Genomic DNA, 26845 nt, shown 5'->3' with positions numbered 1-26845 from the left:
CTTTAGAAATGGTACTCTAATAAAACACACAGGCCCGGATTCACAAAGCACTTACGCCAACGTATCTCGAGATACGCCGCGTAAGTGTAACTATGCGCCGTCGTATCTGTGCGCCGTGCCCACAATCTGAGATACGCCTAAAAATAGGCTTTCCTACGACCGACGTAACTTGCCTACGCCGTCGTATCGTGAGAAATTATACCGCTCTAAAAACTGCTAATCCCTTGGCTTTGCTTCCGTCCCACTAAACCAAAAGGGTGCTGGCTATGCACAGGTAGGTGCATTGGATAGAAAAAGGTCCTGGACTGCCGCACTCCTCACTAGCTACGAGTAAGCATCACATGATGTGAAATCACCTTTTTCATTTTGTTCACTTCATTTTAACTGCATCGCTTTGGTTGTTTTTTGGATTTTATTTGTATAATAAAGACATCGTTTTAAGGAGTGCGGCAGTCCAGGACCTTTTTCTATCCAATGCCGTCGTATCGTGGGCGCATATTTCCGCTGGGTGAATTTTCCGCTCCCATTTCCATGCACATATGCAAATGAGGGAGATACGCCGATTCACGAACGTAGTTGCGCCCGGCGCATAATATACGCGGTTTGCATAAGTCGTACGTCCGGCGTAAAGTTATTCCCCATTTTGGAGGCGCAACTTATGCAAAGGTGTGGACCAGGGAACACAAGCCGTCGTAGGCAGTGATTCGACGTATCTTAGGCAGTTGTTTCGACATGATTCTGAGCATGCGCACTGGGATGCGGCCACGGGACGGCGCTTGGCCCATCATTTGCATGGGGACACGCCTCATTAGCATAGCTCACGCCCACTTTCACCTACGCTGGCTTACGCCGAGGAAACCCAGCGTATCTTTAAGAGCGAGTGGGAGCGAGTGCTTTGTGAATCCAGTGCTTGCCTCTGTGCGCTGAGTCGGCGTAGCGTAAATTAGATACGCTACGCCCGCATAAATATGCGCCGATGTATGTGAATCCGGGCCATTGTCTTTGATTTCAGCAATATGTGTAGTGAGAATTCGATTCGAGTTCAATGTAAAATTCGATTCGAATTTCAGTCCAAATTTCAGAAACTGGGACGAATTTCGTTACATTATTCAGAGCATTCGGTAAAATTTGTTTATATTGTAGTTTGTGTATTCGGACATAAACATATCTCCGAATATGGAGAGCACTGGGGGAGCCTGAGAGCCGGAAAGTACAGGGGGGCTGATGAGAACTGGGGGGGGCTGGAAAGCACTGAGGGGACGGGGACCACAGGGGCTTGAGAGCACAAGCAGGGGCAGAGAACATGGAAGGAGAACAGCACGGGGGGTGGAGAGCATGGGGGGCTGGAGAGCACTCGGGGGGCGGAGAGCACATGGGCGGCCGGAGAGCACAGGGGGGCCTAAGAGCACAAGGAGGGGCTGGAGAGCACTGGGGGCCGGAGAGTAAAGGGGGGCTGATGAGCACAGGGGTCCTGAGAGCACTGGGAGGGGCTGGAGAGCACTGGTGGGGCAGGTGAGCACAGGGGGGCCTGACAGCACTGGGAGGGGCTGGAGAGCATTAGGGGGCCAGAGAATACAGGGGTTGATGACCACAGGGGCACCTGGGAGCACGGAGGGCTGGAGAGCACTGGGGGGGCAGAGTACAGGGGAGCTGATGAGCACAGGGGGGCCTGAGAGCACTGGGGGGGGGGGGGGGCTGGAGAGCACTGGGGGCCCGAGAGTACAGGGGGGCTGATGAGCACAGGGGGGCCTAAGAGCACTGGGGGGGGGCTGGAGAGCACTGTGGGCCCGAGAGTACAGGGGGGCTGATGAGCACTGAGAGGGGCTGGAGAGCTCTGGGGGGGCCAGAGTGTACAGGGGCTTTCAGAAAGTTGGATCACAGCAGAAAATAAAAAAGAATTGGGAGATTTGGAGGAGGCTGAGAGTAATAACGGATTTTTTGTTGAGCTAGGAATTTATACTTAAATAGAATTTTCTTTAAAACCAGAATTTAGAGTCACTTTAAGGATTTTAGGGACTGTTGAAACAAAGGTGGATGTGTCCCAAGAACCCCTCATTTTTCCTCCTACATGATTCAAAGACACCAATCAAAACCCATGAAAAATCGTTTGTCAGGAAACAAATCCACATGGTTCCCCCATCAACACAGACAATGCTGACAGGGGAATCCCTCCTGCCGAGCAATTGTCTGCTGCTGGCGGGGGCAGGGCAAGTCATCCCCAGCTGCATAGCGATAATCGTAAGAGAATCTGGCAGGCTGGTTGTACCCAAGTTGATCGACTGATCAACTTGGTACATTTAGCCTGCCCATTAATGGTTCGAATGTCGGCTGGCTCCTGCTGAACAGGCCAAGATTTGAACCATGAGCTGGGAATTTTCTTTTGTTTGACACGCGTCACCCTTCCATGTGCTCAATGATGCAAAGGCCAGTTATAGGTGGAGACAGTGGCCATTTGTTTGTACTTGAATTAAAAAGCACTGGGGATTACTCCATCTATACTATTTAGCATGGATATGAGAATCAAATGATTTCCCTTCGATCAGCCAACAGTATCGTCTCCTAAATGCCTGCCAGCATCTGAGCTGCTCTGTGAAAAGTGATCCACCGTGCACTGCTTTTTGCGGACCAACGCTGGTGTGAATGAGCCCATACTGAACATTACGTTATTAAAGTGTACTGATCTTTGTCTGTCACTGCAATAAGATAAATCTTTAAGGATCATTGTACAACATGATCCTTGCACGTACACATACTGCTTGAAAATACTTTAAATAACATTTTGAAAAAAAAAGTAAGGTTTAGTGTGATGGTCAGTTATGTGAATTAGGCTTACAGGGTAGGTTAGTGTTAGGATAACAGAGTTAGTGTTAGGATTACAAGAGGGGTTAGTAAAATGGTTACAGGGAGTATTATGGGGGGTTAAGTGTAAAGGTGATGTAGGGTTGTATTACATCAGCTATACAATATATATATATATATATATATATATATATATATATATATATATATTGTAAGGGTTAGCTCGGTAGCGGGGTGTGTGACCCCTTGGATGGGTTCACCACACACTGAATTTATACAGAAAGGCAGTCGAAGACGGTTGAAAACAAAGATTTTGGTTTATTCTTCCATCTTGCTGGAAACAAGTGCAAGCATCCAAACAGCATAAACAAAATCAAACATAAAAGAAATCCTAGCCACTCTGGGCGTCTACCTTCCACACAGGAACCTATCTATGGAGTCTGGCACAGCCTACTGCTGGGTAGACAGTGCTGGTCATACAGCAGAAAAACAATAGTCTTTTTTTGACATATAAGAATTAGGGCTAACTTCTTTTGGCATATAAGAATGTCTAATCTGTAATTTGATGCCTTTGGAGATTTTTCCATCTTTCCTTGGCTTCGTTATGCACATTATTACCTGGGGTGCCCAAACTTTCGATCCCCACTGTAGATATAGTATAGTATATACATTATATAATATAGGTTTGTTTGCATATAAAAATCTGTTTTTCAGGGAATAAACATCCGTGTTCTTGTGTGAACATTTCTCAGACAAATGCCTTTGGAACACTGTTTTCACATGCTGTCCTATAAAACAATGCAAAAATAGATACTATTGTTGTATATTGGGCCAAATGTAAATTGTTAGATGGGCAATGTACACATTTTAGCTGCTTCCACTGTTTTAGGCCCTGTACAGACGAGCAGACAGTCCGCTGAAAACGGTCCGCCGGACCGTTTTCAGCGGACATGTCCGCTCAAAACGGTCCGCCGGACCGTTTTCAGCGGACATGTCTGCTCGGAGATTTCTGTCTGAAGGTTGTACACACCATCAAACAGAAATCCCCTTGGACAGGATACGCGGTGCCGCGCCGATGACGCGGCGACGTGCGCGGCCCTGGAAGGTCAATGCTTCCACGCATGCGTCGAATCACTCCGACGCATGCGAGGGCTTTGGGCCGAGAGGACATGTCCGGTGAGTCTGTACAGACGACCGAACATGTCCGACGGACAGGCTTCCAGCGGACATGTTTCTTAGCATGCTAAGAAACATTTGTCCGCTGGAAGCTGTCCGATCCGCCGGACAATTGTCCGGTCGGCCGTACACACGACCGAACATGTCTGCTGAAACTGGTCCGTCGGACCAGTTTCAGCAGACATGTTCGGTCGTGTGTTCGGGGCCTTATGCCGCGTACACACCATCACTTTATGTGATGAAAAAAAATGACGTTTTTAAAAACGTCACTTTAATTGACTGTGTGTGGGGGAAAACGTTGTTTTATGTCTTGTAAAAAACGACCAAAAAAAATTTAAGCATGCTTCAATTTTATGTGTCGTTTTTCAAAAGTGCACTTTTTACTTCACAGAAATTGACCGTGTGTAGCAAAAAACATCGTTTTCTAAGACGTTTTTTCATCCACGCATGCCCAGAAGCTACTTATGAAGCAAGCTTCAATGGAAAAAAGTGGTGGAACGTAACCTCACTTTGCAAGATCATTGTGAAAAAACGATGGTGTGTAGGCAACTTCGTCTTTGAAAATTGAAGTTTCAAAAACGTCATTTTTTACTTCACAGAAAGTGTCGTTTTTTTTCATCACATAAAGTGATGGTGTGTACGCGGCATTAGAGGCACACTGCACCCAGGCTACATCAATAGAAGTCAACAATAGCTTGACCTTGAGACATACATGCCATCTAGAGTTAGAGCTATAAAATGCTTCTCTCATAGAAACTAATGTAGAAAGGGAGAGGTAAAGGGATACGCCCATGTGGGAATGGCTACCTTGATTTTCTAAATAAAAGGACAGCAGCATAAGCTAATAGGGAGGGTTCCATAAGGCCAAAGAAGATTCTGCCAGAGGGGACTTCACCTAAATCTACACTATGAGTAGACGACCTAATTTCATGCAGTCACTAGAGTAGCCTGGAGTCCAGATTGCCTACAGAGATCTTGAAGCCTCTATACCCAAGCTAAGTAACTTTTTAGTGCATTCCTATAGCAGGGGTGCCCAACCGCTGGCCCACGGTGCACTCTGAGGTGGCCCGCCACCTTCTGCTATGGGAATGGCAGATCAGCGAGCCTAGATCGCCCCGGCCTGCCATACCCGAGCATCTGTGTGAAGAACAAAGCCGGCACTAGAGGAAGCAGAGCCAATGCTTCCTGTATAGCGCCACCTCCTGTCACAGGCTGAGTGATACAAAATTAACTTTTGCCCCAGGACTACGTCATATTGTGATGAAAAGCGTCGGTGGGAGTGACGTGCTGACATCATCACGCTGTTTGAATTCCTGGAAGGCCGGGCGTTTTATCGTAGCCAGCCAGCTTTTTATCTTTTTGCGTGAACATTAAGGGCCAGATTCAGAGAAGAAGTACGCCGGAGTATCTGCTGATACTCCGGCGTACTTTCAAATTTGCCGGCTTTGTAATTTGTTTACACACACACCTCCCGGTTCTCGCTCTGTAACGAGTGATCGCATGTGCCCAGCGGTGATCGCGCCCACGTGTCGGTACCAGAGGCGAGCAGGGGGCGCACCCGCGCCTCCGACGGCACGCATGCGCCCCTAATGTGATGGGGGGGCAGTCTGTGATGGGTCAGGACCAGTTTGTGATTTGGGGGGTCAGTCTGCGATAGGGGGTCTGTGATTTGGGGGGTCAGTCTGTTGTATAGGGGGTCTGTTATGTATAGGGGGTCCGTTATGGGTCAGGACCAGTTTGTGATGGGGGGTCAGTCTGTGATGGGTCACGTCAGTCTGTGATGGGGGTCAGTCTGTGATAGGGGGTCTGTGATTTGGGGGGGTCAGTCTGTAATAGGGGGTTGGGGGTTTGGGGGAGGGGTCAGTCTGTGATAGGAGGTCTGTGATGGGTCAGGAGCATTTTGTGATGGGGGAGTCAGTCTGTGATGGGTCGGGTCAGTCTGTGATGGGGGGGGATTAGGCTGTAATGAGGGGTCTGTGATTTTGGTGGTCAGTCTGTGATGAGGGGGGGGGGGGGGCTGTGATGCGTCAGTCTCTGCAAGGGCAATAGAAAACAATTGTTTTCTATGTGTCCTGTTCACACTGCAACAGCGCCCCTGCGTACTGAGCAGTGTGTTGCAAAATGCATTGTTTTTATGCACCGCAATTGAACTGTGGTGCATAAAAATGAATGAAAGGTATTTTTACATTTCAATAAAGTTGAAAGAAAAAAAAGTGCGATGTGTGTGGGTCATAAAGGTGTGTGCATGTGTGTGGTGGTGGGGGGGCGCTGTGATGGGAGGTTGTCAAGTGGAGGATATCATGTGGCGTCATAGCACCAATTTGGCATTCGGACCTCCGCTGGAAGAATTTTTTTCCGACTGGACCCCCGTGAATTTTAATTCAGTACCCCTGCCATAGAGTATTATATCTTGCAGGGGAGGTGCACTTTCTGAAAGATCACCAAACCCACAGGAATATCCCTGAGGAAGTCAGGTGACCAGTGACGCAACACGTCGGGTCGAGCCTTGTGACGTCATTTACGGTTTCTAATCGAGAACGGAAGCGTGGTGAGGAGGCGAGTGTGCCACTACTCTGCCTCTGTAAGCAGATATTTTAATACATTTCTTAATATTTGCCCTATGGTATGTGCCATCTAGAGTTTGAGCTAGAAAATGCTTCTCTCATAGAAACTAATATAGAAAGGAAGAGGTAAAGGGATACGCCCATGTGGGAATGGAAACCTAGACTTTCTAAATAAAAGGCCAGCAGCATAAGCTAATAGGGAGAGCTCCATAAGACCAAAAAAGATTCTGCCAGAGGGGACATCACCTAAATCTACACTATGAGTAGACCTAATTTCATGCAATCATTTGAGTAGCCTGGAGTCCAGGTTGCCTATAGAGATCTTTAAGCCTCTATACCCAAGCTAAGTCACTTTTTAGTGCATCCCTATAGAAGGGGTGCCCAACCGCTGGCCCACGGTGCACTCTGATGTGGCTCGCCACCTCCTGCCTTGGGATGGTGGGTCAGCAAGCCCAGATCGCGGGTTCCCAGACCGCCATCTCCTTGAAGAATGGAGCTGGCACTAGAGGAAGCAGAGCCAATGCTTCCTGTATAGCGCCACCTCCTGTCACAGGCAGAGTGCTACAAAATGTACTTTGGCCCCAGGACGACGTCACATTGTGATGAAACGCGTCGGTGGGAGCGATGTGCTGACATCATCATGCTGATGCGCTGTGGTTTACCTGCACTGTGGATGCAGCGGGTTAGCTGCACTTTCCCATAGACCAGGGGTGGCAAACACAAGGCCTGCGGGCCGAATCCGGCCCGCGAGACCTTGCCATGTGGCCCACGCAACGGGCCGTCTGTTGCCACTGGTGATGCAACAGATCGTGACCAATCCGTGATCCGCGGAGCACACCGCTGCCTCAGCCTTAGGAAAGGCCGCGGCTTCGGCCTTGCTCTGGAGTGGTCGGCCATCTTGGTACACCCGGCTCCTATGATGGACGTCCTGGAGATCCAATCATAGGACCGCGGGACGTGTGACGTCCATCATAGGCGCCGCAGACTCCAGAATGCGGCAATTACAAGCCTCCTCGACACCATGCACTAGGGAGCAGAATATGACAACACTATGACAACACTTTCTGTCTGGCTGGATGCTGTGACACATGATGTCAGGTAGGTGAAGTCATTGTGTATGTCAGGTAGGTTCATGTATGTCAGGTAGCCCATCCCATCCTACCCCACCCTATCCCACCATACCCCACCCCCATCCCATCCCACTTCACCCCCACCCCATGCCATCCTATACCACCCCATCCCGTCCTACGGCATCCTACCCCATCCCATGTCATCCCATCTCATCCTACCCCATCCCAATCCAAGGGTGGATGGAAGGAGAGTGGAGGGTGCAGAGGTCAGATATTGCACACGGTCCATAGCAAACTCCTGAATCCTGCGCTCCATAAAACCAGTAATAAACAAATGCAGTGACAATTATTTATGATAATAGTGGACACGTAGTCTTACAGATACAACCGGCCCTTTGAGGGCAACCATACTGCTAATGCGACCCCCGATTAATTTGAGTTTGCCACCCCTGCCATAGACTATTATATCTTGCAGGGGAGATGCACTTTCTGAAAGCTCACCAAACCTGCAGGAAGATCCCTGAGGAAATCAGGTGACCAGTGACGCAAGGCGTCAGTGGAGCCTTGTGACATCACTTCCGATGTCTATTGAGAACGGAAGCGTGGTGAGGAGGCGGTTGTGTCACTACTCCTATTTTTTAACTGCGGATGTCATCTTACTTTCATGCAAGCAGATATTTTAATAAAAGTGTTAATTTTACTGGCAATACCGCACTACAAGAAGATTTCTTATTGGAGCGAGCCTGCTTAGACCTGTGGGAACACACAGCGATGATCGCATGATGTTCTGATCCCATGATTACATCTGGAGTAATGTCTTGTCTTGGTATCGGAGGGTGTCTTCGTAGGCGTATCAGCAGGATTCCCCATCTGCTATCTGTTCAGCCTTATTGGACCTTTTGGTCATACCTGGAGGTGAGCGGCCAATCTAGAAATATTTTCCTTGATTTTTTTCGGCGTTGGATTGATGTTTGGTCCCCTTCCATCAAGATATAGATTTATTAGTCACCTTGTTTACTCATTTTTATTTTTCACTTGGACTATTTTTTTGCACTCCGTTTTTGTTTTTTTCACTTAATAATTTGCATTTGGGTCTCAAGTCATCAGTATTTTTTTAATCAGTGTGTATTTCTCACCCTATAGCCCAGATTCACGTAGAATCGCGGTGGCGTAACGTATCATAGAAACGTTACACCGCCGCAAGTTTTCATCGCAAGTGCCTGATTCACCAAGCACTTGTGAGAAAACTTCCGCCGGCGGCCGCCGGCGTAATTCAAAGCTTTGCGCGAAGTGACGTCATTTTTTCGAACGGCGACGTGCGTAGCGTACTTCCGTATTCTCGGACGTCTTACGCAAGAAGGAAAAATTTTCACGTTTCGACGCGGGAACGACGGCCATACTTTATACAGCACTAGTGTGCTGTGTAAAGTTAGGGCACCAAAAACGACGACTAACTTTGCGACGGGAAACTAGACTAGCAGCGACGTAGCGAACGCGAAAAACCGTTGTGGATCGCCGTAACTACTAATTTGCATACCCGACGCTGGTTTACGACGCGAACTCCCCCCAGCGGCGGCCGCGGTATTGCATCCTAAGATCCGGCAGTGTAAAACAATTACACCTGTCGGATCTTAGGGCTAACTATGCGTAACTGATTCTATGAATCAGTCGCATAGATACTCTGAGAGATACGACGGAGTATCTGAGATACTCCGTCGTATCTCGGCTGTGAATCTGGGCCTCTGTACCCAGATGCAGTTAGGCATGTGCATTTTGTTTCGTTCCGAATCGAAATTCGGACACATTTTTCATTATTCGGACATTCGGATGCATACGAATTCCCGAATTGTAATATTAACAAATTTACCGAATCCGAACGAACGTTTTCGAATCGAAAACCCGCGGATGGAATTCAAATCGAACATCGAAAACAACTTCTATTCAAATCGAATTCAAAAACAAATTCTATTCGAAAACAAATTCGAATGAAAATTAAAAGCAAATTTGAATTTAAAATCTAAAAATATAAATCGATTTCTAAAAAAGAATCCAATAAAATAGAATAGAATAAAAAAATAGAATGAAAATCAAAGAATAGTAAAGAAAAGAATGGAATTTAATAGAATGTAATCAAATACAATAGAATATGACCTGGCTTCTTCTATCTATCTTCTCTTTTCTGAAATTCGAAATTCATATAGAATGAACTCAAATTCGAATAGAAAAATTAGAATAGAGTAGAATAAAATATATATATATATTTCTTTTTTTTTATTATTCTACTCTTCTAATATTTTTCTATTCGAATTTGAGTTCATTCTATATGAATTTCGAATTTCAGAAAATGGAAGATAGATAGAGGAAGCCAGGTCATATTCTATTGTATTTGATTACATTCTATTAAATTCCATTCCGTTCTTTACTATTCTTTGATTTTCATTCTATTTTTTTATTATTTTATATTCTATTTTATTGTATTCTTTTTTAAAAATCGATTTATATTTATTAGATTTTGATTCAAATTTGCTTTCAATTTTCATTCAAATTTGTTTTCGAATCGAATTGTTTTCGAATTCGATTCGAATTTGTTTTCGAATCCAATTGAAATATTATCGAATCCGGTCTAAATATTTTCGAATTCGACAGGATTTTTCGAAATTCGGTCGAAGACGAACGAATTCCGAAAACGAATTTAACACATGTAACAAATCTAACTTAACGAAATTAATGAAATAACGAATTAAAACGAAACTAAACAAAACAATTTTTTCCCTTTTGCACATGCCTAGATGCAGTGTGTATCCTTGCGAAGGAGACGGAGGATGCTGATGGGGAGCTGTCCAGCACTCTCCTGCTGAACTATAAAGATGGCTCTAGTTCAGCAGGAGAGTGCTGGACAGCTCCTCATCAGAATCTCTCTCTACCTCCAGCTGCAGCATCCTCCATCTCCTTCACTTGGCTACACACTGCATCTGGGTACATAGGGTGAGAAATACACGGAAACTCAGAAAAGTTGTTCTTTTGCGGATCGGATTGGACCTAGGCGGGTGTAAAGGGACACAAATAGGTAGATTCAGGTAGAGTTAGTTTAAGTGTATTCTCAAACAGAGATACACTTAAACCTATCTAAGATACGACGGTTTGCGCCGTCCTATCTTAGGTTGCAATATTTTGGCTAGCTGCTAGGTGGCGCTTCCATTGCGGTCGGCGTAGAATATGTAAATCACTAGTTACGCCTATTCACGAACGTACGCCCGGCCGACGCAGTACAGATACGCCGTTTCCGTAAGAGATAGGCCGCCTAAAGTTATTCCATCAAATAGCTGGACTTGTAATGTTAAAGTATGGCCGCCGTTCCCGCTTCGGAATTCAAAAATTTTACGTCGTTTGCGTAAGTCGTCCGTGAATAGGGATTTACGTCGTTTACGTCCACGTCGAAATCAATAGGCCCGTGCGGCGGACTTAGCCGCAATGCACACTGGGAAATGTAGGCGCACGCGCAGTTCCAAAAAAACGTCAATCACGTCGGGTCAAAGCATATTAACATAAAACACGCCCCCTCAGCTGAATTTGAATTAGGCGCGCTTGCGCCCGCCGCATTTACGCTACGCCGCCCTAAGTTAGGAGGCAAGTACTTTGAGAATACAGTACTTGCCTCTCTGACTTAAGGCGCCGTAGCGTAAATACGCTAGGCTACGCCGCCTTATAGTTGCGCGCCCCTACCTGAATCTAGCTAAAAGGAATGAATGGAGGGTTTACCTGAAAAACGGACAGGTGGACCTAATTGGACCAATCGTGTGAAAGGGGCCTAAACCCGCGTCCATACTAATGTGAAGTGGTTTACCTGCACTTGTGGGTTAGCTGCACTTTCCCATAGACTATTATATCTTGCAGGGGAGATGCACTTTCTGGTTTACCTGATGTCTCTCTGTACACCCTCCAGTTGGATGTCTCTCTCTCTCTGTACCCCTCCAGGTGGATGTCTCTCTCTCTCTGTACCCCTCCAGGTGGATGTCTCTCTCTCTGTACCCCTCCAGGTGGATGTCTCTCTCTGTACACCCTCCAGGTGGATGTCTCTCTCTCTGTACCCCCTTCAGGTGGATGTCTCTCCCTCTCTGTACCCCTCCAGGTGGATGTCTCTCTCTGTACCCCCTTCAGGTTGATGTCTCTCTCTATACCCCTCCAGGTGGATGTCTCTCTCTCTGTACCCCTCCAGGTGGATGTCTCTCTCTCTGTACCCCTCCAGGTGGATGTCTCTCTCTCTGTACCCCTCCAGGTGGATGTCTCTCTCTCTGTACCCCTCCAGGTGGATGTCTCTCTCTCTCTGTACCCCTCCAGCTGGATGTCTCTCTCTGTACCCCTCCAGGTGGATGTCTCTCTGTCTGTACCCCTCCAGGTGGATGTCTCTCTGTCTGTACCCCTCCAGGTGGATGTCTCTCTCTCTGTACCCCTCCAGGTGGATGTCTCTCTCTCTGTACCCCTCCAGGTGGATGTCTCTCTCTGTACCCCTCCAGGTGGATGTCTCTCTCTGTACCCCTCCAGGTGGATGTCTCTCTCTGTACCCCTCCAGGTGGATGTCTCTCTCTCTGTACCCCTCCAGGTGGATGTCTCTCTCTGTACCCCTCCAGGTGGATGTGTCTCTCTCTGTACCCCTCCAGGTGGATGTCACTCTCTGTACCCATCCAGGTGGATGTCTCTCTCTCTGTACCCCTCCAGGTGGATGTCTCTCTCTCTGTACCCCTCCAGGTGGATGTCTCTCTCTCTCTGTACCCCTACAGGTGGATGTCTCTCTCTGTACCCCTCCAGGTGGATGTCTCTCTCTGTACCCCTCCAGGTGGATGTCTCTCTCTCTGTACCCCTCCAGGTGGATGTCTCTCTCTCTGTACCCCTCCAGGTGTCTCTCCCTCTCTGTTCCCCTCCAGGTGGATGTCTCTCTCTCTGTACCCCTCCAGGTGGATGTCTCTCTCTCTCTCTGTACCCCTCCAGGTGGATGTCTCCCTCTCTGTACCCCTCCAGGTGTCTCTCTCTCTCTGTACCCCTCCAGGTGGATGCCTCTCTCTGTACCCCTCCAGGTGGATGTCTCTCTCTGTACCCCTCCAGGTGGATGTCTCTCTGTACCCCTCCAGGTGGATGTCTCTCTGTACCCCTCCAGGTGGATGTCTCTCTGTACCCCTCCAGGTGGATGCCTCTCTCTGTACCCCTCCAGGTGGATGTCTCTCTGTACCCCTCCAGGTGTATGCCTCTCTCTGTACCCCTCCAGGTGTCTCTCCCTCTCTGTACCCCTCCAGGTGTATGCCTCTCTCTGTACCCCTCCAGGTGTCTCTCTCTCCCTGTACCCCTCCAGTGGGTTGTGTGCCGGGGTGCAGTCAGATGACAGTGAGCCCCCAGCACAGGCCGGACACTGATAGCGGAGGCAGATCGCTCTCACTTCCGCTCAGTCACATGAGATCAGTCCGCTCTCCTCCATCCATCCCCGTGCTGTACGGAGCTCACACGTCGTCCCGTCCCCGCTCTGTGTACACCCGTCCCCCGGTCCCTGTATACACCCGGTGGGGGGGGATGATCCGCCGGGGACCGGAGTGAGATCAGACAGGAGGAGGGGGGGGGAGGCGCTGAATGGAGATCTGATCATCAGCCCCGGACTGTCATCACTTCTCCGGAGACAAAGGAGGAGATGGCAGCGCTCAGCCTCTCCAGGAAGAAGAACTCCTCCAGGAATGCCGGGGTGGAGAGGAAGAACCTCATCACTGTGTGCAGGTGAGACCGCACCGACCAATCACATGCCGCCTCTCTGCGGCTCCGCTCAGCCAGGGCACTGCTAGCAGATCACTGATTGGCTGCTGCCAGCTACCGGGCTTTGTTATGGTTGCTAAAAAAGGAATGTGTGGCCTGTGTGGTAAGGCTGTGATGGATGCTGCCATGCCCTTATTCCAGCTAAGCCTGGCACTGAGCATTTCTCTGGGGTTTAGGAATGGCTGCTTCTATCAGAGCCTTTTCACACAGGTGTATTGCTGGGAGATGGTCACTTGAAGAAATGGGGCACGCAACTTTATACAGTCTGAGCTCCATATCATTGTGGGGGGCGACAACTAAGTTCCAGCATTCAGAATGGGGACAGGTGATTGGCTGCTATGGGTTACGGCTTGTCACCGGAGTGTTTTTTCATTGGTCTTGTAAAATCAATGTATACCGGGGGAGGGGAAGGTGCTGAACATGGGTCACTATGGGGGGGGGGGGGGTGTCAGGTGTGTAGAGGGTAATGGCACATCAACTGTCATATGGGGGTCAGTCTACATCACAAGGCGTATGGGGGTCAGTCTACATCACAAGGCGTATGGGGGTCAGTCTACATCACAAGGCGTATGGTGGTCAGTCTACATCACAAGGCGTATGGTGGTCAGTCTACAGCACAAGGCGTATGGGGGTCAGTCTACATCACAAGGCGTATGGGGGTCAGTCTACATGACGAGGCGTATGGTGGTCAGTCTACATCACAAGGCGTATGGTGGTCAGTCTACATGACAAGGCGTATGGGGGTCAGTCTACATGACAAGGCGTATGGTGGTCAGTCTACAGCACAAGGCGTATGGGGGTCAGTCTACATCACAAGGCGTATGGTGGTCAGTCTACATCACAAGGCGTATGGTGGTCAGTCTACAGCACAAGGCGTATGGGGGTCAGTCTACATCACAAGGCGTATGGGGGTCAGTCTACATGACGAGGCGTATGGTGGTCAGTCTACATCACAAGGCGTATGGTGGTCAGTCTACATGACAAGGCGTATGGGGGTCAGTCTACATGACAAGGCGTATGGTGGTCAGTCTACATGACAAGGCGTATGGTGGTCAGTCTACATGACAAGGCGTATGGGGGTCAGTCTACATGACAAGGCGTATGGGGGTCAGTCTACATCACGAGGCGTATGGGGGTCAGTCTACATCACGAAGCGTATGGTGGTCAGTCTACATCACAAGGCGTATGGTGGTCAGTCTACATGACGAGGCGTATGGGGGTCAGTCTACATGACGAGGCGTATGGTGGTCAGTCTACATGACAAGGCGTATGGTGGTCAGTCTACATGACGAGGCGTATGGGGGTCAGTCTACATGACGAGGCGTATGGGGGTCAGTCTACAGCACAAGGCGTATGGGGGTCAGTCTTCATGACAAGGCGTAAGGGGGTCAGCCTACATGACAAGGCGTATGGGGGTCAGTCTACATCACAAGGCGTATGGGGGTCAGTCTACATCACAAGGCGTATGGTGGTCAGTCTACATCACAAGGCGTATGGTGGTCAGTCTACATCACAAGGCGTATGGTGGTCAGTCTACATCACGAGGCGTATGGTGGTCAGTCTACAGCACAAGGCGTATGGTGGTCAGTCTACAGCACAAGGCGTATGGGGGTCAGCCTACATCACGAGGCGTATGGTGGTCAGTCTACATCACAAGGCGTATGGTGGTCAGTCTACATCACAAGGCGTATGGGGGTCAGTCTACATCACAAGGCGTATGGGGGTCAGTCTACATCACAAGGCGTATGGGGGTCAGTCTACATCACAAGGCGTATGGTGGTCAGTCTACATCACAAGGCGTATGGTGGTCAGTCTACATCACAAGGCGTATGGGGGTCAGTCAACATGACAAGGCGTATGGGGGTCAGTCAACATGACAAGGCGTATGGGGGTCAGTCAACATGACAAGGCGTATGGGGATCTGGATGTTTACGATGTGCCAAGACTGTTGGCTCTGCAGTGTAATCTATATCAGACCGGCTGCAATGCGTTCCGTAGGACGTGTTGTGCTTCTCTGAGACTATGTACAAGACGTTACTTCTATCTATGTGGGATATAGGCAGAGGATTGGTTGTTATGGGTTTCTGCACTGTTACATTGCATTTTGTCGCATTCTTGTAGTTTCATCATCGCTGTGATTTTTCTTCAAAGTATCTGAGCTAAATCTATACATGGTGCCTGTGCTGGCCTCCTGAAAATTCCTCCTCTCTGGCTGTCACTGGCCAAAATACTTTGAGCTGCTGATCTGTGTGTTGAAAGTTTAAAAAAGTTCACAACAGTTCACTAGAGCTCGTTCCAGATCAGTTCTATCATGTATGGAGGCCTGAAGATTGCAAGGACGGGTAGTTTCAGGATAGGTTAAAACAGGGTTTGACAAATTTGCTTGGAATCTAGGAGCCAGCTAAAAAAGTTAGGAGCCAGAAAACGCACCCTGTCCCGACAAGCTTGCGCGCAGAAGCGAACACATACGTGAGCAGCGCCTGCATATGTAAACAGTGTTCAAACCTCACATGTGAGGTATCACCGCGATCGTTTGAGCGAGAGCAATAATTCTAGCCCTAGACCTCCTCTGTAACTCAAAACATGCAACCTGTAGATTTTTTTTTAAACGTCGCCTATGAAGAATTTAAAGGGTAAAAGTTTGTCGGCATTCCACGAGCGGATGCAATTTTGAAGCGTGACATGTTGGGTATCAATTTAGTCGGCGTAACATTATCTTTCATAATATTAAAAAAAATTGGGATAACTTTACTGTTGTCTTATTTTTTAATTTTAAAAAGTGTAATTTTTTTTCCAAAAAAGTGCGCTTGTAAGACCGCTGCGCAAATACGGCGTGACAAAGTATTGCAACGATCGCCATTTTATTCTCTAGGGTGTTAGGATAAAAAATATATATAATGTTGGGGGGTTCTAATTAGAGGGAAGAAGATGGCAGTGAAAATAGTGAAAAATGATATTAGAATTGCTGTTTAACTTGTAATGCTTAACTTGTAATACCAACAGCCACCACCAGATGGCGCCAGCTCACACATCTGGTGGTAATAACTTGTAATACCAACAGCTCACCACCAGATGGCGCCAGCTCACACATCTGGTGGTAATAACTTGTAATACCAACGGCTCACCACCAGATGGCGCCAGCTCACAAAAAAAAAAAATTGTCGAGCCCTGGGTTAATAATTACTCTGGATAGGTTTCCATTAATGCTGGTCATACACATACATATTATAATTTGATCAGGGGGTCTGTATAGAAGATCATATATCAGGCCTTCTTCCACAAGACTCTCTGCTGTGCCCCTCTATGCTATGGGCACATACACACCAGGTGCTTAAAGTATGACCGGCATGATCCCATTCATAAAACCGGGACACTCACGCGTCGTAGACAACGGTGCAGTGTTTTCTGCAAATATCTCCTTAAACCGTGGAGGTTTAGGAGATATTTCTTGCACCTACAGGAAAGCCTTAATCTAGGCTTACATGTAGGTGCAAGTTGTCAGATTGGGTTTACAACCACTTTAACAGCCTCCAGCATGTACTTGGCCAACAATTTATGACCCAGGACGCAAACCATCTGTGTCCAGGCTCGGTCACATTATTGAATATATATATATATATATATGATAGATAATCTATCCTGTGTATCGCAAGCAACATTTTCATACATATTCGCCTTCAACAGTTGCGTTTTACTTTTGTGAGTTCACGTCCTGGTGGGCTAAAATTTATTGGGTTGCTATTTTTTTTTTAACTGCTTTTTTATAAAAAAAAAAAATTATTTTTATTTTTATCGCATAGGGGACGAATAGTCCCCTATATGATATAAAATTGTTAAAACCGATTCTCTTTAATTAAACGTGTCTCCCCTGCCTTCCATGACCGCAGACTTGCAAGTGGAAAGCAAGCTCAATGACCACACTGGAGTCCCAGATCATATAATAAGCCTAGGCTCTTATTGGACGGGTTTGAAATTATGCGAGTCAGGGTGGATAAAAATTAATGTTTTTTTTTTTATTTTTTTAAATCAGTCTGGGGGACAGAGATGACAGTTGCTCTTTAAAAATTATGATTTAGGATTTTAGTTGATTTAAATCAAGCCTTTTTACTAGCTTATCATGATTTAAATCAAATCCACCCTGGTGTGTGCGTTCAGCTGAACTTTCAACCTGGCAATGCAGTCCGACTTCAGGAGGCGATTTGACAGACGTCTGTGCGGGTTCCTGCAGATGTCTATACAAATCGCCCCCCGACGTTGCCAAAAGTAGTACAGGAACTGCTTTTGGAAATCAGTACGGCAAAGTCATGTCCCACCGGTTCAGACTGTTCTATTGCTGGCAATAGCCGCCGATTTGGCATGCGATTTGACATATCAAATCGCATGCCAAATGGCTTCAATGTAAACCTAGGCGGCTTAGGCTTCGTTCCCACCAGTGAGCCATGCGATTTGGTGTGTCGTGATTTTGGGCATAGGGCAGGCGATGGAAATGAATGGGCTGCCCTAAAAGCAACGCATGAAATGTGCGTGTTTGGTCGCACTGCCAATCCGCTGTCAATGGAGCCTTAGAACTTGGCACACAGCCATTGCTAAGACAGAGATTTGCTGTAATATTGCATAAACAGGAACAACATATCAGAAACAGGAACCTAAGGCAGACATACATTGTTTATAGCTTCTGGAGCTCTAATAAAGAACTATACAGCATATGACTAATCACAAGGCTGAGCGTCATCTGATTTTTTTTCTTTCATTACTCGTAAAGCAGTATTAAACCCCAAAGCAAACATTTATTATATTGCAGCTTACCAATTTATGGATGTGATGGCTGATTTAGCTTTCTTCTATTTTTATCTGGTGATCTGCACCGTAAGTAGGGGTGCAACGGATCAAAAAACTCACGGTTCGGATCGTTCCTCGGATCAGGAGTCACGGATCGGATCATTTTTGGGATCGGCAAAAAAAAAAAAAAATCTCCCCCCCACTGTAATATCCACATCTTCCCCCCCCCCCCCCACCAACTATAGTACCCCCTCGGTGCAGACACCCCCCCCCCCTCCTCTCAGTACAGTGACCCCCCTCCTCTCAGTACAGTGACCCCCCCTCCTCTCAGTACAGTGACCCCCCCTCCTCTCAGTACAGTGACCCCCCCTCCTCTCAGTACAGTGACCCCCCTCCTCTCAGTACAGTGACCCCCCTCCTCTCAGTACAGTGACCCCCCTCCTCTCAGTACAGTGACCCCCTTCTGAGTACAGTGCAGTGACCCCCTTCTGAGTACAGTGCAGTGACCCCCTTCTGAGTGCAGTGACCCCCTTCTGAGTACAGTACAGTGCAGGGACCCCCCCCCCCCCCAGCTAGTACTGACAGTGTCTCGAGCGGCGTGTCACACGAGTGCGGGCTCCTCCTCTGTGGGTGTAAACAGAGGAGGGCCTCCGCCGGGTGTACCAAGATGGCCACGGCTCCGGAGCTAGGCCGAAGCCGCGGCCTTTCCTAATGTTATGGCGGCGGCTCCGGAGCTAGGCCGAAGCCGCGGCCTTTCCTAGCGTTATGGTCGCGGCTCCGGAGGTAGGCCGAAGCCGCGGCCATAACATTAGGAAAGGCTGCGGCTACGGCCTAGCTCCGGAGCCGCCGCCGTAACATTAGGAAAGGCCGCGGCTTCGGCCTAGCTCCGGATCCGTGGCAATCCGCGGATCACAGTGTGTTCCGATCCGAAGGGGGTGACCCGTTCGGATCACGGATCAACTGTGATCCGTTGCACCCCTAACCGTAAGTGCCAGTTCACACAGGTGCGGCTTCAAAGTCGCCTGACTCGCCGACTCTGAAGCCGTCCCGTACAGTGTGACTTCAGCGCGACTTGCAAAACGACTTCTGTATAGAAGTCAATGCTAGCCTCCTTGAAGTCGCCGCCCAAAGTAGTAAAGGGAACGTTTTTCTATACAAAGCGACTTAAGTCGCTTCTATTAAAACGGTTTAATTGTACTGAATGGAACGCGACTTGTCAGGCTGACAGTCAGTTTTTTTCAAAAGAACAAGCTCTGTTGCAGTTAGAGGGTTGAAATAAACCATTTACCACTGACAGGGGTGCTTGCAATGATCAGATTTTATTTATTTATGTAAAACCTTTATCCCCCAAAAATCAGTGTGCCGTAACCGCTTACAAGTCTTAGCTTCAGTTTGGCTTCAGTTTGTTAGTATATTTAAATCTGTTAGTACATCTAACACTCCCCTCCCCCAGACTGACAGTGCTGCTGTCCAAGGTCCCAGTACTCCTTCATCCAGAGTGGAGGCACTCTAATACAGGAAGTGTGTTACTGGGCAGATCACCAGGTGAAAATAGAGGGAGGGAAAAAGATTTAGCAGCGATTTTTACCTTGCTCATGTTGTTTTTCATAGGTCGTGTGGGGAGGTGCGGTTTGTCAAATGTGCAGCAAGCAGGATTTTTAACACCGCTTTAAAAGGTTCCAATAATGTCCGACAATAATTGAATTTCCATTTAAATTCATGATATTAATTAAAAAGTCGAATATATTACAATTATTTATATATATATATAAAAAAAAAAAAATAATAATAAATATTTGGCCAACAGAAATTACATAACCGTTTTTATTATTTTTAAATGCCCAAAACCTGTTTTAAACCAGTGGTGCACCGAAATAAAAATTTTGGTGCCGAAACCGAAATTGACATTTAAAAAAATATATATTTTATATATATATATATATATATATATATATATATATATATATATATATATATATATATATATATATATATATATATATATATATATATATATATATATATATATATATATATATATATATATATATATATTATATTTTTTTTTTAAATGTCAATTTCGGTTTCGGCACCAAAATTTTTATTTCGGTGCACCACTGGTTTAAAACAGGTTTTGGGCATTTAAAAATAATAAAAACGGTTATGTAATTTCTGTTGGCCAAACATCAAAGCTATATGATTGTCATGCATTCTTGTATACATACTAAATAAAAATATAATAAAAGAAAATACACTTATAAATATATAATAATGTGTGTGTAATAAAATATATATATATATATATATATATATATATATATATATTTTATAAATCCACTTTATGTGTACCATGGTAACCCAGATATTACCCTTTGGCATGGCAGTGACCATGCATTGGCACCCGCATGCAGATTGCAAGGGCAGTGCATACACATGCAGTGTGGGAAATGTGCGGAAAGGAACGTGCTTTTCCCATACTGCGTTCTGGTGTGAACTGGCACTTGCTGCACAGGCCTGGGAAAAAATACAGCAAAGAAAAAAGAGCTATGCTGTGTTACCATATCTCTCCTTTTGTCACTTTCCCTGCTGCAGCTATCCTCGGGTAGCAGAGCAGGTACAGGAGAGGGTTTCACAGCTCAGAGCAGCTTCACATAGAATTTCTTATAAAAGGAAATGTATGAGCTGGGAGGCTGTTTATTGCAGAAGAGATCTAATATGTCCTTTTTTTGCAATAAAAGCTTCTTTCCATTCTGTAAACTTTGTTTGAATGTACACTGAGCAGCATCCAGTGACCTCACTGACATGGGCATTTTTTTTCCTTTCAGTGACACCACCGACACAGGGACAATTATTTTCCTTCCATTGACACAACCAACAAAGGGGCATTATTTCCTTCCTGCGACACCACCGACACAGGGGCATTGTTTACTTCCTGTGACACTACCAACACAGGGACATTATTTCCTTCCTGCGACACCACCGACACAGGGGCATTTTTTACTTCCTGTGACACCACCGAGACAGGGGCATTTTTTACTTCCTGTGACACCACCGACACAGGGGCATTGTTTACTTCCTGTGACACCACCGACACAGGGGCATTGTTTACTTCCTGTGACACTACCAACACAGGGACATTTTTTACTTCCAGCGACACCACTGACACAGTGGCATTATTTTCTTCCAGCAACCCCACCGACACAGGGGCATTGTTTGCTTCCTGTGGCACCACTAACACAGGGGCATTGTTTACTTCCTGTGGCACCACCAACACAGTGGCATTGTTTACTTCCTGTGGCACCACCAACACAGGGGCATTGTTTACTTCCTGTAAAACCATAGCTCCCAACTGTCCATGATTTCAAGGGACTGTCCCTGATTTGGAACAAAGTCCCTCTGTTCCTCTTTCCTCCTTATTTGTCCCTCATTTTGGTCTGATCTATAATAGTTGTATATAAAGTGCACTTTTCATCTTTCAAAAAGTGTTTTCCAGAACTAAACCTTTCATCCAATTTCTAAATTTCTGCATTTGTGAATTCCAAAAGCTAATATAAAGGATTTTCTGTGGTAGTGGGTTCAACTAATCATTTTTTTTGTATAATATACCTTTATGGAGTCGTGGCATGGGGTGTGTCCTATGCCTACATATTTTTGCTAATAGGTGTCCCTCATTCCCATCTCCGAAAGTTGGGAGGTATGTGTAAAACCACCAACACAGGGGCATTATTTACTTCCAGCGACACCACTGACACAGGAGCATTATTTACTTCCTGTGGCACCACCAACACAGGGGCATTGTTTACTTCCTGCAAAACCACCAACACAGGGGCCTTCATCCCTTCCAGTGACACCACTGACACAAGAGCATTATTTCCTCTCACTAATAACGACACCACTGCATTTTTTCCCCCACAACACTGACCGAGACCCCCCCCCCCCCCTTTTTTTTTTTTTTTAGTGACTCCATTTACACAGGACGGATGTAGCTAGTGAGGGAGTTCCGAGTAGGGTTGCCACCTCATCCCTTTAAAACAGAACACATATGAATTACACAGGTTCTGAGGCTAATTTAATTTAGATAAGGCTCCACTTGAGTTCAATTACCACCTTAATCAGCCACAGAACCTGTGTAATTCATATGTGTTCTGTTTTAAAGGGATGAGGTGGCAACCCTAGTTCCGAGGGTTGCATTGATGAAGGAGAGTTGAGCATCGCAGACTTTAGTTCTCCTTTAAGTTGTAGATAGGTGTTGGGGGATAGAAAATATTTTAGTTTTATAACACAGTTTTGTTTCACTGTAAGGACAGAGTTGGAATCTCCTTTTTTTAAATTCTTGCATTTGCCTGGTCAGTAACCTTTGTGTTACTTTATACATACAGTAGTATGTTTCCTAATGGATCGCTTATTCTCATACAACATCATGATGCTAAATGGACTGGCTCTGTGAGGAAAAAAAAAAGTATATGGAACTGCTGATAACGCCGGATGGAGCCGCTAGATTTGAGGAAGTGACCCGGTGTCATTTCAATGAAATCAGTTTAATAAAGGGTTTTATTTTAATGTTCTTCTATGTGACCTTGCTCCTGTCTGGCTCCATACTCCTCCACTTCTGAGTAATCTGAATAGGTAATTAAAAGATAAGTGGCCTCTTCCTCTGACCCATCCTCCACAGATACATACTTGCCTCACGTAAGCAGAGATTTTTTTCCTCAGAGAATCGGTGTAGGAACCTCTGAGCCCACCAACTGACCCTAAATGACACTGACAGTTGGATGGTCTTAACCACTTGCCGACCACCCGCCGCAGATGTACTGCTACAAGGTGGCTCAGCTGCGCAAATCGCTGCAGCGTTATGGCGATCCGTGCACTAGCTTTCGTGGCCGCACGCACGCTCCGATTGGCCAGTGGGGGAGCCAATCAGCGTGTCCGGCGGACTCGATATCCACCTGAGATTGTTCCCTGCAGAGACAGAACGGGGATCTGCGGAAGTAAGCAAGGCAGATCTCCGTTCTGTCAGGGGATGACACTGAGATCTGTTTTCCTGCTAAGCAGGAAGATGGACCTATGTGTTTCCCCAGTCACACCATCCCCCATACAGTTGGTAATCACAGTTAACCTCTCGATCGCCCCTGATGTTATTAGTACAATGTCCGTGCATATTTTTAGCACTGATCACTGTAATAATGTCACTGGTGTGTCAAAAATGTCAGCTAGGTGTCTGATCTGTCAGCTACAATGTCGCTTCCCACTAAAAATCGTTGATTGCCATCATTACTAGTAGAAAAAAATGATAAATAATAATGATAAAAATACCATAAATCTATCCCCTATTTTGTAGACGCTATAACTTTTGCACAAACCAATCAATATAGGCTTATTGGATTTTTATTTACCAAAAATATCTAGAAGAATACATATTGGCCTAAGCTGATAAATACATTTAGTTTTTTTATATATCTTTTTGGGCTATGTATTCTAGCAGAAAGTAAAATATATAATTTTTTTTGTTTAGAGCGCAAAAAATTAAAACCACAGGTGATGAAATACCACCAAAAGAAAGCTCTATTTGTGGGAATTTTTTTTTTTTTACTTTTATTTGGGTACACCATCGCTTGCCCACTCAATTATCAGTTAAAGTGACGCAGTGCCGTTTCGCAAAAAATGGCCTGGTCCTTCCGGGGCTGAGGAACATTGTTAAATACCAGGGGTGCATTATTGCAGTGTTCAGGGTGTGTCAATCATGGGGTGAGCACCATACAGAATGCAGCGTTCAGGAGTGCACTGTGTACAGGATGATCGTTCTGTACACAGGCAGAAAGGTGATCTGCCAAAGTCAACAAGGTAGGTTTCTGTTCTGTCAGTAGGGAAGGCATGGATCCCGTGTCTCTGCAAAGCAGGGACATGGATCCATGCCTTCCCCTAGTAAAGGCACCTCCCCCACAGTTAGAAAACGCACATTTAACCCTTTGAATGCCCCTGATGTTAACCCCTTTCCAGCCAGTGTCATTAGTACAGTGACAGTGCATATTTTTTAGCACTGATCACTGTATTAGTGTCACTGGTCCCCAAAAAAAAGTGTCACTAAGTGTCCAATTTGTCCGCCACAATGTCGCAGTCCTGCTATAAGTTGCTGATCGCCATCATTAATTGGTTAAAAAATTAATAAATAGAAATACCATAAATATATCCAATAGTTTGTAGACGCTATGACTTTTGCGCAAACCAATCAATATACGCTTTGGGATTTTTTTACCAAAAATATGTAGCAGAATACATACTGGGCTAAAAAATTTTTTTTTTTTTTTTATTGGATATGTTTTATAGCAGAAAGTATATATATTTTTTTCATAATTGTCAGTGTTTTTTTGTTTATAGCACAAAAAAATTGAAAACGCAGAGGTGATCAAATACCACCAAAAGAAAGTTCTATTTGTGGGGGGAAAAAAATGGCATCAATTGTATTTGGGTACAGTGTCGTATGACTGCGCAACTGTCAGTAAAAATAACGTAGTGCTGTATCGCAAAAACAATGGCCTGGTCAGGAAGGGAGGTAAATGTTCCGGAAGTGAAGTGGTTAAAGTTCACTTATCCATTCATCACCTATTCAGAATATTTAGAAGTGAAGGAGCACAGAGCCAGGTCAGAACTGGGGCTGTTGGTGAAGATAATTGTGGCGGGAGGGGAGGGGGGCGTTATGTTAGGTCAGGGGAAAGCGACATCAAGGATGAATGCACTTTGTTTTGAAGTGCACTTAGGCTTCATTCACATGGACTAGGCCCGTCCAGCATGAATGAGTCATCTGTTTATACGGATGGAGTTCCTCTGGTGCAGCTTATATTACTGAATGGAGATACATCTGCTTCATGGACACAGCCGCTTGTCTTAATTTGACAGGCATGCAAGGTCAGGCGTGGCCCCCAATGGCACACTGTTTACAAAATGTGCTATTTGGCGAGTGCTTTTTTGTGGGGGTGGGCAGGGGTGCGGTGTATTTGGGGTACTTCAGTTAATTGAAATAGAGGGCCAGATTATCAAAGAACTACGTTACGCTGCGGCAAGGACGTCATTGGTTTCGACGTTAACGTAAATGGCGTCCAGCGCCATTCACGGACGACTTACGCAAACGGCGTGATTTTTGAAATTTCGACGCGGGAACGACGGCCATACTTAAAGCGGTGGTTCACCCTGCTGAACAACATTTCAGCATACAATTCGGCATCGTAGCGCGAGCTACAGTATGCCGGTCTTACATTTTTTATCCCCGTACTCACTGTTTAATCGTACATAGACGATTCCGTCTGCCGCGGGGAATGGGCGTTCCTAGCAAGAGGGAGGGTGATTGACGGCCGACTCTGGCACGTCACGCTCCCCGAAGACAGCCGGAGTAGGTCTCGGCTCTTCACGGCGCCTGCGCACAGGCTATGCGCAGGCGCCGTGAAGAGCCAAGCCTATTTCGGCTATTTCCGGAGAAGCGTGACGCGCCAGAGCCGGCCGTCAATCACTTTCCGTCTGGATTGGAACGCCCATTCCCCGTGGGCAGTCGGAATCGTCTAGGTAGGATTAAACAGTGAGTACGGGGATAAAAAATGTAAGACCGGCATACTGTAGCTCGCGCTACGATGCCGAATTTTATGCTAGAATAAAAAAAACATTTTTTTTTTTTTTTAATATGGTGAACCCCCGCTTTAACATTGGCTAGTCCACCTAGAGGGCAGCCTTAGTTTTACGCAGCGTATCTATACGGAAACGACGTAAAGTTAGAGCGACGGGTAAAGCGTACGTACGTGAATCGCCGTAACTAGTCATTTGCATATTCTACGCCGACCGCTATGGAATCGCCACCTAGCGTCCGGCCTGGAATTGCATCCTAAGATCCGACGGTGTAAGTCAATTACACCTGTCGGATCTTAGGGCTATCTATGCGGAACTGATTCTATGAATCGGCCGCATAGATACGACAAGCGTATCTCAGAGATACGACGGCGTATCAGGAGATACGCCGTCGTATCTCTACTGTGAATCTGGCCCATAGTTCTTTGCTTTTCTCTTTTTGTGTATGTATATTCACTATAAACCTTTATAGTGAAGCTCCATCTATGGATACATTGTGGGATTCATTTATTAAAACTGGAGAGTGCAAAATCTGGTGCAGCTCTGCGTAAAAACCAATCAGCTTCCAGGTTTCATTGTCAAAGCTTAATTAAACAAGCTGAAGTTAGAAGCTGATTGGCTACCATGCACAGCTGCACCAGTTTTAGTAAATCCCCCTGGTTACCTCCCCTCCTATCCCTAAAGCCCCCTCAACCCTTTTCAGTGAAGGGCTTGTCCACACCAGCTAGGGTTGTCCCTCTACCGAGCATTTGCGCAAGTACTTGAACTCTCATAAATGCTCCTGATGCCAGATCCGATACCTGGGAGAGATTAGGCAACCCGGCGCAACCGGAAATCGGTGGGCAGAACAATGAAAGTGACGTGCCGTGTCTACGTCGGCGGCTAGACGCCCATCTTGGTACATCCTGCACTTGGCCGCAGTAAGCCAGCAGCGGACATCTTGTTACACCCAGCCAAAAAAGTTCGGCCTGGGTGTAACAAGATGGCCACTGCTGCTTTTATGTGGCCAAATGCAAGGAGTACCAAGATGGGCGTCGCAGGCAGCCTTTCCTC

The 26845-nt window shown here is 46.4% G+C and overlaps 1 protein-coding gene across 3 annotated transcripts in view; it reads left to right on the top strand.

Annotated features, from left to right (window-relative positions):
• The first annotated feature begins 13006 nt into the window (after positions 1-13006).
• The window catches only part of RUNDC3B (RUN domain containing 3B), a 307618-nt gene continuing 293779 nt past the window's right edge, over positions 13007-26845 (top strand). Inside the window, exon 1 of one of the 3 annotated variants that reach the window (XM_040352419.1) lies at positions 13007-13366. In XM_040352419.1, coding sequence (XP_040208353.1) covers positions 13284-13366 — 83 coding nt within the window. In that variant the 5' untranslated portion in view covers positions 13007-13283. The remainder of the gene's footprint in view (positions 13367-26845) is intronic. The other 2 variants (XM_040352420.1, XM_040352418.1) reach the window with 2 other exon arrangements.

Source organism: Rana temporaria, chromosome 5 (genome assembly GCF_905171775.1).
Source record: "Rana temporaria chromosome 5, aRanTem1.1, whole genome shotgun sequence".
NCBI lineage: Eukaryota > Metazoa > Chordata > Amphibia > Anura > Ranidae > Rana > Rana temporaria.
Note: the sequence above shows the minus strand (reverse complement) of the source record. Positions and strands in the feature narration are given on the sequence as shown.